General features: G+C 49.1%; 1 protein-coding gene across 6 annotated transcripts in view; it reads right to left on the reverse strand.

Moving 5' to 3' along the window:
• Positions 1-481: 481 nt before the first annotated feature.
• Positions 482-12,040, reverse strand: part of RBMS2 (RNA binding motif single stranded interacting protein 2) — a 60,460-nt gene continuing 48,901 nt past the window's right edge. For all 6 annotated transcript variants that reach the window (XM_055129497.1, XM_055129496.1, XM_055129498.1 and 3 more), the window contains 4 exons: positions 11,904-11,997; positions 3,083-3,193; positions 1,602-1,682; positions 482-1,147 (listed from right to left, as the gene is read on the reverse strand). In XM_055129497.1, coding sequence (XP_054985472.1) covers positions 1,070-1,147; positions 1,602-1,682; positions 3,083-3,193; positions 11,904-11,997 — 364 coding nt within the window. In that variant the 3' untranslated portion in view covers positions 482-1,069. The remainder of the gene's footprint in view (positions 1,148-1,601; positions 1,683-3,082; positions 3,194-11,903; positions 11,998-12,040) is intronic.

A 12,040-nucleotide genomic window follows, 5' to 3' on the forward strand; every position in this document is an offset into this window, starting at 1 on the left:
CTCCAGCCCCAAGAGTGGACCATTGCCTGCTTACCGTTCAGCCTTTTTTCTTGCCCAGCCCTCTCCAAATTTTCACACAGTACTTCATTCAAAAAAAAAAAAAATCAGTGTCCAGGAAAATAGTACAAAGCAGGTACCCGATTTGGGCTTGGTTCCCAGCACCACAGGACCTACCAAGCACCGCTGGGTATAACCCTGGAAACGCCTTAGCTTTGCCAAGTGTAGCCTGGAGGCCCCTAGGTACCGCTGAGTGCGGCCCTGGTGGTCCTTGGCAGGCTGCACCCACGGGTCCTAGCACTGACCCACTGGCCTAGTTGACCAATAGTTGCAAGAAGCACCTGAGCCCCACTTAGGAGGTCCCCCACCCACAACACACAAAGCACAGAATAAAAACTTGTGAAAAGGTTAAGAGAACAGTAGGTAGGTGCCACTGCATGGATGAAAGAAGGCATAAAATGTGAGAATAGAGGGGGCATGTGAGATGAGAACTTTATACAACAAAACTTTTTTTTTTTATAAGTCTGAACACACAAAAATCCATCACTACGAAGGGCCCCCAGCAGGCCCAGTCGACGTTCTAGCACCCCACATCCTTCTGCTTATCTTCGAAGAGAAGAAATAGTACTTTTAAAGTCTTCCCAAATCACTCGAACATGTCCAAAATTCATATACGTAAAGATGAGAAGGTCAAGCACCATGTTTGGTGTGAGAAAGAGTATTAGGGTTAAAAACAAAATCTGAAACTTGCTTGGAGCAGAAGTGTTTCTGATCTTGAGCACAGCATAGTGTGCCGGCCCCGGGCTCGGCGGGGGCAGAGTGGGAGTGCCGAGGGCCGAGGAGTGGGCCAGAGCAGACGTTTCCTTCCCCGGCCCAGGCCTGTGAGCAGTGTCCGGCCCCAGCGGGGTCCGCAGGAGGTTTGGTTCTGGGTCAGCCCCCTGGAATCGGAGCATCCACACCAGCAGTTACTCCTTTACGTTCAACAGAGGCAGGAGGGGTGTCCAAAAGGGGCGCAAGTCAGAAGCAGGGTGCAGACAGAACTCTGTGCCTCAACGTGGGGTCCTCCCGGCCGTTACTTGTTGAACTGGAAAGCACAGAGGCTAAGGTCTGATGGGGCATCCAGCGTCACCTGTTGCTGGCCACTGCGCTCCTGTAGCATGGCCAAGGGAAGACAGTCACCCGGGGCTTGTGTTTCCACACCTTCCACCAAAGCAGCCACCAACAGCCCTCGCCCCGAGAGCAGAGTGCCTCCCCCTCCCTCACACCGCCCGCTGGACACGTGGACACTTCCACAGTCCTGCTTGCCAACACCTCCACTGCCCTCTCCTGCTTCCAGAGACGGCTGTTGGTAGCCGCCAGCACTCTGGCACCAGCGACCAGTGAGCCAAATGTGAGACAGGTCACACCCGGCATTGCACAGGAGTTACTCCTGGCTCATGTACTCAGGAATTCCTCCTGGCAGTGCTCAGGGGATCCTATGGGATGCTGGGATTTGAACCCGGGTCGGCCACGTGCAAGGCAAACGCCCTACCCGCTGTGCTGTCTCTCCAGCCCCGAAACTGGGCTCTTCTATTCTCACTCCAAAGAGGCAATAAAGCTCTTACCTCAGCCGAAACACCAGAAGGCAGCACGGGGGCGTACTGGGAGAGGTAAGCTCCATGCACCGCAGCAGCTGTTGGCATGTACTAGAATGGAAAACATCAAGAGGCTAAATGATTTGGGGGCTACATTTAAGGCACCTGGGAGCTTTAAAAAAGTGCCCACGTGGGACTGGAGCGATAGCACAGCGGGGAAGGCATTTGCCTTGCATGCGGCCAACCCGGGTTCAATTCCCAGCATCCCATATGGTCCCCAGAGCACCGCCAGGAGTAATTCCTGAGTGCAGAGCCAGGAGTAACCCCTGTGCATTGCCAGGTGTGACCCAAAAAGTAAAAAAAAAAAAAAAAAAAAGTGCCCACTCCTGTGGTCTATTCCCAGAGATTCTAATTTAACCATGTTAAAAAAAAATACACACTTTAGGGGAATGGAGAGATAGTGCAGTATACTGAAGCACTTACTTGCCTTGCATGGAGTCTACCCAGGTTCAATCCCACCATCATGTATTCCGTGAAAACTGCCAGGAGTGATCCCTGAGCACAGCCAGCTGTGCCCAAGCCCCGCAATAAACAGTAAGTAGAGGCACTTTAGGTAGTTCTTAACTAACTTTGAGAAGCTCCTACCCACCTGGCTTCCTTTTCCTCTCTCTGCTGATGCTACTTTTCCATTTGCTTTTAAGCAAATCAGAATGGGGCAGACTGACAAGAAATCAAGTTTCAACCATTCTTTGTTACCCTTTTTTTGCTAGCTTGTTTTTTGGGCCACATCCCGCTGTGCTCAGGGTTCACTCCTGGCTCTACCTTCAGGGATAATCATGGGGATCATATGTGATACCAGGGATCAAACCTGGGTCAGCCGCATGCAAGGCAAGAGCCCTACCCACTGCACTATTGCTTGTGCACCCTTGTTGCCATTCTGATAAGAAATTTTATAAAACGTGCACAATCTCCTAGATAAACTAGTATGTGGGCAGAAGTACCGGCACATCATGAATTACTTGGGATATTATTCAGTGAGTTTCATGAGGAGGATTCAGTACAGAGGAGAGAGCTAACGGGCAGAACGGGGATATTCCTGACTCGTGGATTTGTAGCTTTTTATTTCAAGTCTGTTTTGGCATATCCAATACTCACGGGTAGCTTGCCAGGCTCTGCCGTGTGGGCTCGATACTCTCGGTAGCTTGCCGGGCTCTCCGAGAGGGGCGGAGAAATCGAACATGGGTCGGCCGCGTGAAAGGCGAACGCCCAACCACTGTGCTGTTGCTCCAGCCAAAAACAGTAACAATAAGTATCTTAATGAGAGACGTTACTGGTGCCCGCTCGAACAAATCGATGAGCAACGGGATGACAGTGAAAGTGACTGATTTCAAGTCTGCCCTCAGTGACATACTGAATCCCACCTTCGTTTGCAGGTGGTGAGACTGAGAGCACTGCATAGGGAATCCCTGCCCCGGGGGAGGGAGGCTGTGGTCAGCTGTGTCCTGCCTTACCATGGCAGCGCCGCTGAGGGACAGGTGGCCCAGCTGCTGGGTGAGAGGTGTCATCATGGAGGCAGGCTGGAGTGAAATGGGGTGATCCATCCCTGGGGTCAGGACTGAACCCTAGAGGCGGCGACAAAGGACAGGATTAGCCTCCGTGCCATGAAGCAGTGATTCCTGAGAGCAGGAAGGGAGCTGAGACAGACAGTCCTGGGGAATGACGGGAGAGCAGCTACGAGACAGAAATTAGTGTTCTGCACCCGGGTCCGGAGGCAGCTTTGTCCAAGAAGCGCCCACACACAAAACTTATGTTCCTAACACTGGGCTGCACAGGAACTGAACCAAAATTCACACCTGTATCAAATCATTTTTTATTTGCTTTATGGGTCACACCCAGCGATGCTCAGGGGTTACTCCTGGCTTTGCACTCAGGAATTACCCCTGGCAGTGCTCAGGGGACCATATGGGATGCCGGGGATCGAACCCGGGTCGGCCGCGTGCAAGGCAAACGCCCTACCCGCTGTGCTATCGCTCCGGCCCTTTTTTTTCTTTTTTTTTTAAACAATACATCTGGCTCTGGTTTGGGCCCACTTCTCAGCACTCACTGAAGGCTGCATCCAAGGTGGGTTAGGTGTGTGGTTGGTTAGGTTGTAGAGATACTTCCTAACACAAGCAAAAATGAATAGCAAGATTAATAGTTTAGAAATATGATTTTTCCAATTATATACTCTGATACACTCCTGTTCAGCAACTGCCCCTCAAATTGGAGTGGTCCTCTCAGACAACAGAAATACTAAGAATAAGCTGCTTAAAGAGTATTATCGGGTATAATATCTCAACAAATCAGCCAGTCTAAAAAGAATGCATGCCTGGTATATATGTGGCTCTGGGAGTGATTGGTATTGAAAAAGAAAAGATAAACACAGAGTTACTATGTAACCCAGCAGTTCTACCTCTGGGAACACATCAAGAGATATAAGACTATATGCCCACACAGAAATTATACACATTGTTCACAGCAACATTGATTATAATATCTCAAACAGCTAGCAACCGGTAAGTGAATTAAAAATACACGTGTAGGGATTAGAGAGCTGGCTCAGTGCACTGGAGTGCATCCTTTGCCTGTGGACGGCCCAGGTTCAATCCCAGTTACCACATGGTCCCCTGAGCACTTTCAGGATCAAACCCAGAGCACTGAGCACAGACAGGTGTGACCTCAAAACAACACAAAACAAAAATGTGTTAACATGATTCATCCTTAGCACAGCAGGGAGGGCATTTGCCTTGCACACGGCCGACCGGGGTTCAAATCCCAGCATCCCATATGGTCCCCTGAGCACCGCCAGGAGTGATTCCTGAGTGCATGAGCCAGGAGTGACCCCTGTGCATTGCTGGGTGTGACCCAAAATGAAAAAAAAAAAACTATGATTTACCCATTAAAATATGAAATATGGGTCTGGAGAGATAGTACAGTGTTAAGTTGCTGGCCTTGTACACGGTTGACCTGGGTTTGATCCAGCCACCTATGGCCTCCTGAGCACTGCCAGATCTCGGGATAGAAATGTTCTGGAATTATATGATGGCGATCATTGCATGATTTTTTGCTTGTTTGGAGGCCACATCTAGTGGTGCTCAAGGCTTACTCCTGGCTCTGTGTTTAGGGATCACTCCTGGCTGGGTTTGGGGGACCATATGGGTGCCAGGGACTAAATCAGGGTCGGCCAGGTGCAAGCACGCTACCCACTGTGCTATCACTCTGGTCCCTACATAACTTTTTTTTTTCAATATACTAACAACTCCTGACTTGTACAATTTGAGAGAGTGAATTTTACGGTATGTGAATTCTATGTAAAATCGATGTATTTTGTTTGGTACTAGAGGGTAAAACCAGAGCCTCACACACCCAAAGTGTAGACTCTATCTCTCAGGCTCATCATGGCTTTTTTCTCTTTTTGCTGGTTTGTGCTTGTATTTTTCCTACTCAATCTTAAAATTAAAAAAAATAAGGGCCAGAGAGATAGTATGCACAGGGGTTAAAGCATTTGCCTTGCATGCAGCTGACTCCAATTTCATCCCCAGCTCTGCACACAGTCCCTTGAGCACTGTCAGGAGTGATCCTGAGCACAGAGCCAGGAGTAAACCCTGAGCACCGTCGGGTGTGGCCTAAAAACCAAAAATAAAATAAAAATCAGTAGAAAACTAGAAGGGCTGGAGCGATAGCATAGCGGTAGGGCATTTGCCTTGCATGCGGCAGACCCGGGTTCAATTCCTCCGCCCCTCTCAGAGAGCCCAGCAAGCTACCAAGAGTATCTCGCCCACACGGCAGAGCCTGGCAAGCTACCCAAGGCATATTCAACATGCCAAAAACAGTAACAAACAGGTCTCACAATGGAGACGTTACTGGTGCCGCTTGAGCAAATGGATGAGCAACGGGATGACAGTGACAGTGACAGGAAACTAGAAATGTACTGTAAAATACAAGTATATTTGGTGGGGGAGGGACTCCCACATGGTGCTCAGGTGGCCAGAGACCACAGCCAGCTGGTGATCAGTGTGAAGGTCAAAGATGCGGTGCTGATCTGGTCATGCAGTGCTGGGGATTATCTCTAGGGGCTCCCAGGGCCACACCCGGCAATGCTAAGGGACCTTGTGGTGCTAGGGACCAAACTGGGGTCTGCTGCATGCAATGCATGTGCCTGAACTTCTATGCCATCTCCTAGTCTCTAAGCAAGTAAAACATACCACAAGAGGCTGAAAGACAGTATGGGGGGGAAGGCACTTGCCTTACACGCAGCTGATCAAGTTTGGTCCCTGGCACCCCATATGGTCCCCTGAGCACTGCCAGGAGTGATTCCTGAGCACAGACAGGTATAGGCCCAGAGCACAGCCAGGTGTGGCCCATCCCCCACTCCTGTAAGGATGACTTAAGATCAGAAAGTATTGGGGCTGGAGCAATAGCACAGCGGGGAGGGTGTTTGCCTTGCACGCAGCCGACTCAGGTTCGATTCCCAGCATCCCATAGGGTCCCCTGAGCACCGCCAGGGGTGATTCCTGAGTGCAGAGCCAGGAGTGACCCCTGTGCATCGCTGGGTGTGACCCAAAAAGCAAAAAAAAAAAAAAATCAGAAAGTATTTAGGAACTCCAGCACAGTGGGTAAGGTGCATGCCTCGCATGACAGCCCACCGAAGCTCAATCCCCAGAACCTCATGTGGTTCCCCTGCACACCACCAGGAGCCACCCCTGCCTGCAGAACCAGGAGTAAACCCTGAGCACTGCACTTCCAGGTGTGGCCCCCCCAAATTCAAAAGAATAAAATAAACTCTATTAAGCAGTAAGTCAAAGTTGAAGGAGAAAAACCATAGTATAATAACACTACTTGCTGAAAAGATATAGATGTTTGATAAAATTAGCGAACTTTACCCCCCCCCTCCACCCCAGGGGACCATACGGGATGCTGGGGAATCGAACCCAGGTTGGCCACATGCAGGGCAAGCGTCCTACCCAAAGTACTACCACTCCCACCTCCCACTCTTTTTTTTTTTTTTTAAGTTTTTGGGTCACACCCTGAGCTACACAGTAGCTCCTCCTGGCTCTGCGCTTAGAAGTCATGCCTGGTGGTGGTTGGGGAATCGAAGGCATGCTGGGGAGTGAACTGAAGTTAGTTATGTGTCAGGTAAGTGTCTTAATCCCCGTATCATTTCTCTCATTTTTCTTTTCTTGTTTTTTTTTTTAGTTTTTTACTAGTAAACTTTTATTTATTTATTTATTTTGCTTTTTGGATCACACCCAGCGATGCTCAGGGGTTACTCCTGGCTTTGCACTCAGGAATTGCTCCTGGCAGTGCTTGGGGGACCATATGGGATGCCAGGGATCGAACCCGGGTCGGCCGAGTGCAAGGCAAACGCCCTACCCGCTGTGCTATCGCTCGGGCCCCTTGTTTTTTTTTTAATCATAAGGTCGGGACTAACGTCTCAGTGGCAAAATCATCTGACCTACAGGTGTTAGGTCAAAAGTTGATCTCTGGTGCCCCCCACATGTGCTGAATGTAATCCTGGCAGCTGTGCTACTGAGGATCTCCGGTGCCACAAGTGTGGGTGGCCCCCCCGTCCGCTGTAACTGTGTGTAAGCAACAGAACTTGAAGAAATGCAAATAGCATGCCAGGTACACAACCCACAGAGCACATGTGCAAGCACTGCAAAATGTGGGGCCTTGTCGAGCACCACAACCAAGTGTGTGTGTGACCCCAGCACAGCACACAATGACAGCAAAATGGGAGGGGGGTGGGGATTCAATCAATCAGCTGATCATAAAGTAAAACAGGGACTAGAAAGAAACTACTTACATACATTAAATTGTTTTCCAAGACCTAGCCACTAACATGAACCTAAACAGGAACACGGAAACCATTGCAGTTAGAGTAACCGATCCTATATCTTATATAGCCGTCAAATAGATAAAATGAGATAACACAATTGGCATAGAACTGAAAAGGAAAACTATTATTTGTCATTGATTGTATGCCCAGAAAACTTAAGAGACTAAAGAAATAAGGGGCTGGAACAATAGTACAGCAGGTAGGGTGCTTGCCTGGCACACAGCCAACCTGGGTTCAATTCCCAGCATCTCATATGATCCCTTGAGCAATGTCAGGAGTAATTCCTGAGTGCAGAGCCAGGAGTAACCCTTCAGCACTGCCAGGTGTGGCCAAAGATAGGAAGGAAGGAAGGAAGGAAGGAAGGAAGGAAGGAAGGAAGGAAGGAAGGAAGGAAGGAAGGAAGGAAGGAAGGAAGGAAGGAAGGAAGGAGGGAGGGAGGGAGGGAGGGAAGGAAGGAAGGAGGGAGGGAGGGAGGGAGGGAGGGAGGGAGGGAGGGAGGGAGGGAGGGAGGGAGGGAGGGAAGGAGGGAGGGAGGGAGGGAGGGAGGGAGGGAGGGAGGGAAGGAAGGAAGGAAGGAAGGAAGGAAGGAAGGAAGGAAGGAAGGAAGGAAGGAAGGAAGGAAGGAAGGAAGGAGGGAGGGAAGGAGGGAAGGAAGGAAGGAAGGAGGGAGGGAGGGAGGGAGGGAGGGAGGGAGGGAAGGAAGGAAGGAAGGAAGGAAGGAAGGAAGGAAGGAAGGAAGGAAGGAAGGAAGGAAGGAGGGAGGGAAGGAGGGAAGGAAGGAAGGAAGGAAGGAAGGAAGGAAGGAAGGAAGGAAGGAAGGAAGGAAGGAAGGAAGGAAGGAAGGAAGGAAGGAAGGAAGGAAGGAAGGAAGGAAGGAAGGAAGGAAATTAGTCATGGGGGATAGAGCAACAGGACATTCAATCCCCATCACCACACAGGGTCCCCCTGAACCAAGCCCAGTCAGGGGTAATCTCTGAGCACAGAGACAGAGCAAGTCCTGAGCACTGCCAATGTGCCTCCCCCCCACACACAAAGAGAAATCAGTCCTGAGTAGTTAGTAAGGTCAGAGCAATATAGTACAGAGGGTAGGGCATTTGCCTTGTACATGGCTGACCCAGGTTCTATTCCTGGTATCCTACATGGCCCCCCGAGCAGCATCAGGAGAATTCCTGAGTGTGGAGCTAGAAGTAACCCCTGAGCATCGCTGGGTGTGACCCAAAAAGCCAAAAGATAAAAAGTTAATAAGTTAACTGATTACAAGGCAGCTGAACTTAAATCAATAACTTCCTTAATCTATCAGTGAGCATTTAGAACTTGTTATAAAAATTATAAAACATTAGAAATATAGTAAAAGAACAAGAAAATTTAATGAGACATACATAAGCAGTACTAATCTTAGAGATAGATATAAAACAAGCACTGAAAACATAAAAATAAATAATCATATCTTGAGTGTGACATTGTGTAAGGCCAGGAATCAAACGTGGGGCCTCTGCCTTCCAGCCCTTTGAGCTCTCTCCCTCACTTCAAGAAACACAAATCCTGGGGCTGGAGCGATAACACAGCGGGTAGGGCATTTGCCTTGCACGTGGCTGACCCAGGTTTGATTCCCAGCATCCCATAGGGTCCCCTGAGCACCGCCAGGAGTAATTCCTGAGAGCAGAGCCAGGAGTAGTAACCCCTGAGCATCGCCGGTGTGACACAAAAAGAAAAAAATAAAATAAACACAAATTCTTGCCTTCCACCCTTGACTTGCTGAATCAGAAATCCTTAGTGCAGTGTCCGGTAAGTGGGAGTTAGTAAGATCTCCAAGTGATTCTGATGCACGAAGACTGTGAACCACAGAGTCAATGGAGAAAAATTAAATAAATAGCGAGAAAGTGGGACTGATGAGCTCGGACGGGAGTAAGGCACTCGCCTTGCATATGGCTGCCTCCAGTTGGAATCCCCAGCACCAACCACATATGGACCCCCTGAGCACAGAGCCAGGAGCAAGCCCTAAGCACCTCCTTAACCAGAAACCAAAAAAGGGAGTAGGAGTAGATAACAAAGGACTGAGAGAGCTCAGGGAGCTGAGAGCAGGCTGGGCGCCCTGGAGCACAACTGTGGAGGCAGCATCGGGAACCCCTGTGTATGGCTCCAAACAAACAAACAAAAATCTGGAACAAAGATAACCTGCAGGGGATTAATTAAAACAAAATTTAAGATTAGGAGGGTCGGAGGGAGGGAAATACCCCCAGTTTTATTTATTTATTTTTAAAGCCAGAAGTGGGGCTGGAGCGATAGTACAGCAGGTAGGGCATTTGCCTTGCACGTGGCCGACCCAGGTTCGATTCCCAGCATCCCATATGGTCCTCCGAGCACTGCCAGGAGTAGTTCCTGAGTGCAGGAGTAACCCCTGAGCATCACTGGGTGTGACCCAAAAAAGGAAAAAATCATCGTGTAAAAGAGCCCAAAGTAGAACCTGAGAGCCCAGGGCAGGGCCCCCAAATCAAAAACAAATAAAAAACTCAGCTGGAGTCAGGTATGTGCAAATTAAAGTGACAATGCGCCCATGAAGGAAGGGAAACAAAATTTCAATGTCACCGCATGCTGGAGGAAAATGGGCGCTCTCATTCCTCAGTGGGAATGTGAAATGACAGCCTGTATGGAAAAGAATCTGGCAATATCTCTGCAACTGCAAGTCCACGCTTTGTTTTGAGTTTTTGTTTTGTTTTGGGACCACACACCTAACGGTTAATCCTTTTTTTTTTTTTCTTTTTGGGTCACACTCAGGATGCTCAGAGGTTACTCCTGGCTCTGCACTCAGGAATTACTCCTGGCGGTGCTTGGGGGACCATATGGGATGTCGGGGATTGAACCCAAGTCGCCGTCGGCCGTGTGCAAGGCAAACGCCCTACCCGCTGTGCTATCGCTCCGGCCCCAAGGGACCACACCTAAGGGTGCTCAGGGCTCACTCAAGGCTCTGAGCTCAGGGATTGCTTGGAGGATCACGTCAGGGGCTTGGGGGTCAAACCCAGGCTGGCCATGGCAAAGACAACGCGCTACCCATTGCACTACTGCTCCCGCCCCAGCAAATGCATCTTTCATTCTATTTTCTTTTTTTTTCTAGCTTTTTGGGTCACACCCGGCGATGCACAGGGGTTACTCCTGGCTCATGCACTCAGGAATTACCCCTGGCGGTGCTCAGGGAACCATATGGGATGCTGGGAATTGAACCCTGGGTCGGCCGCGTGCAAGGCAAACGCCCTACCCGCTGTGCTATCGCTCCAGCCCCTCATTCTACTTTCATTCTACATATTTCATTCTTCTGTGCCCCAGAACTGAAAATACAGCTATATAAGGATATAGGCATTAAGGACGCTTATTTGAACATGATTTATTCCAGAAAATACTGAAATTCAAATGAATGCTCTTTGTTAAGGTACAGTTGGAGAATTCTGAGAAATCAGCATAAAAAATAGTGCAACTATTGAAAAAGAATTAGACCACACACTGTCAACACTGGCTGCTTCAGTCTCTTGGAGACTGCCTTAAAATTCAGATTTCTGGGACCCTTCCCCAAGACTTATTCATTTATTTTTGTATTTTGCTCACACCCAGTGGTGCTCAGATGTTACTCCTGGCTCTGCACTAGGAGATCACTCCTGGTGGGGGTCAGGGGACCATAGGGGGTGCCAGGGATTGAACCCAGGTCAGCTGTGTGCAAGGCTAACTCCCTATCCACGTGCTATCTCTCCAGCCCCGTCCCCCAAATTCTAATGTAGTTGATGTGTGGTGGAGTTTAAGCATTTGGTGTTTCTAAAATTTCCTGGGCTGGAGCGATAGCACAGCCGTTGGGCTTTCGCCTTTCACACGGGCCGACCCGTGTTTGATTCCTCCGCCCCTCTTGGAGAGCCCAGTAAGCTACTGAGAGTATCGCGCCCGCATGGCAGAGCCTGGCAAGCTATGCATGACGTATTGGATATGCCAAAACAGTTACAATAAGTCTCTCAATGAGAGACGTTACTGGTGCCCGCTCGAACAAATCGATGAGTAAAAAAATTTCCCAGGTGATGCCAGTATTGCTAGTACAGTGACCATTCTTTGAGAATCACTGGTTAAGATAGTACAGAGACTAAAAATAAAAATGATATTTAGTATGGTCAAATAAACAGTAATTCCAAAAGCTTTATTCATATCTGCACATGAGAAAATTGGGAAAAAGCAAGAAACCAGAGGGCCAGAGAGATAGTTCAATGGGTAAGACACTCGTTTTGCATGTGGCCCACCCCCCTGGAACCGGGTACTGTTATTCTGGTCCCAGATCACATGCTATTTCATATAAAATTATTTGTGTGTAATATCTCTGAAGTATAAACAACAATGAAATGAGTGATTTTTGAGCTTTGTATCTCTGTACCTCAGGCACCATGAGAGGGAACACACCACAGCTACCGGGGGCCCCAACATACCTGATAGGAAGACACAGGAGACGGGAGATACGGGGACAGCGGGGACTGGGCAAACATCCTGTTGGGAGCGATGTTATAACGAGTCGGGTAAAACCTGCAGGAAGGAGCCTAGTCAGTCAGAGGAAGCCACAATGTAA

Source organism: Sorex araneus, chromosome 2 (assembly GCF_027595985.1).
Source record: "Sorex araneus isolate mSorAra2 chromosome 2, mSorAra2.pri, whole genome shotgun sequence".
NCBI classification, from domain to species: Eukaryota; Metazoa; Chordata; class Mammalia; order Eulipotyphla; family Soricidae; genus Sorex; species Sorex araneus.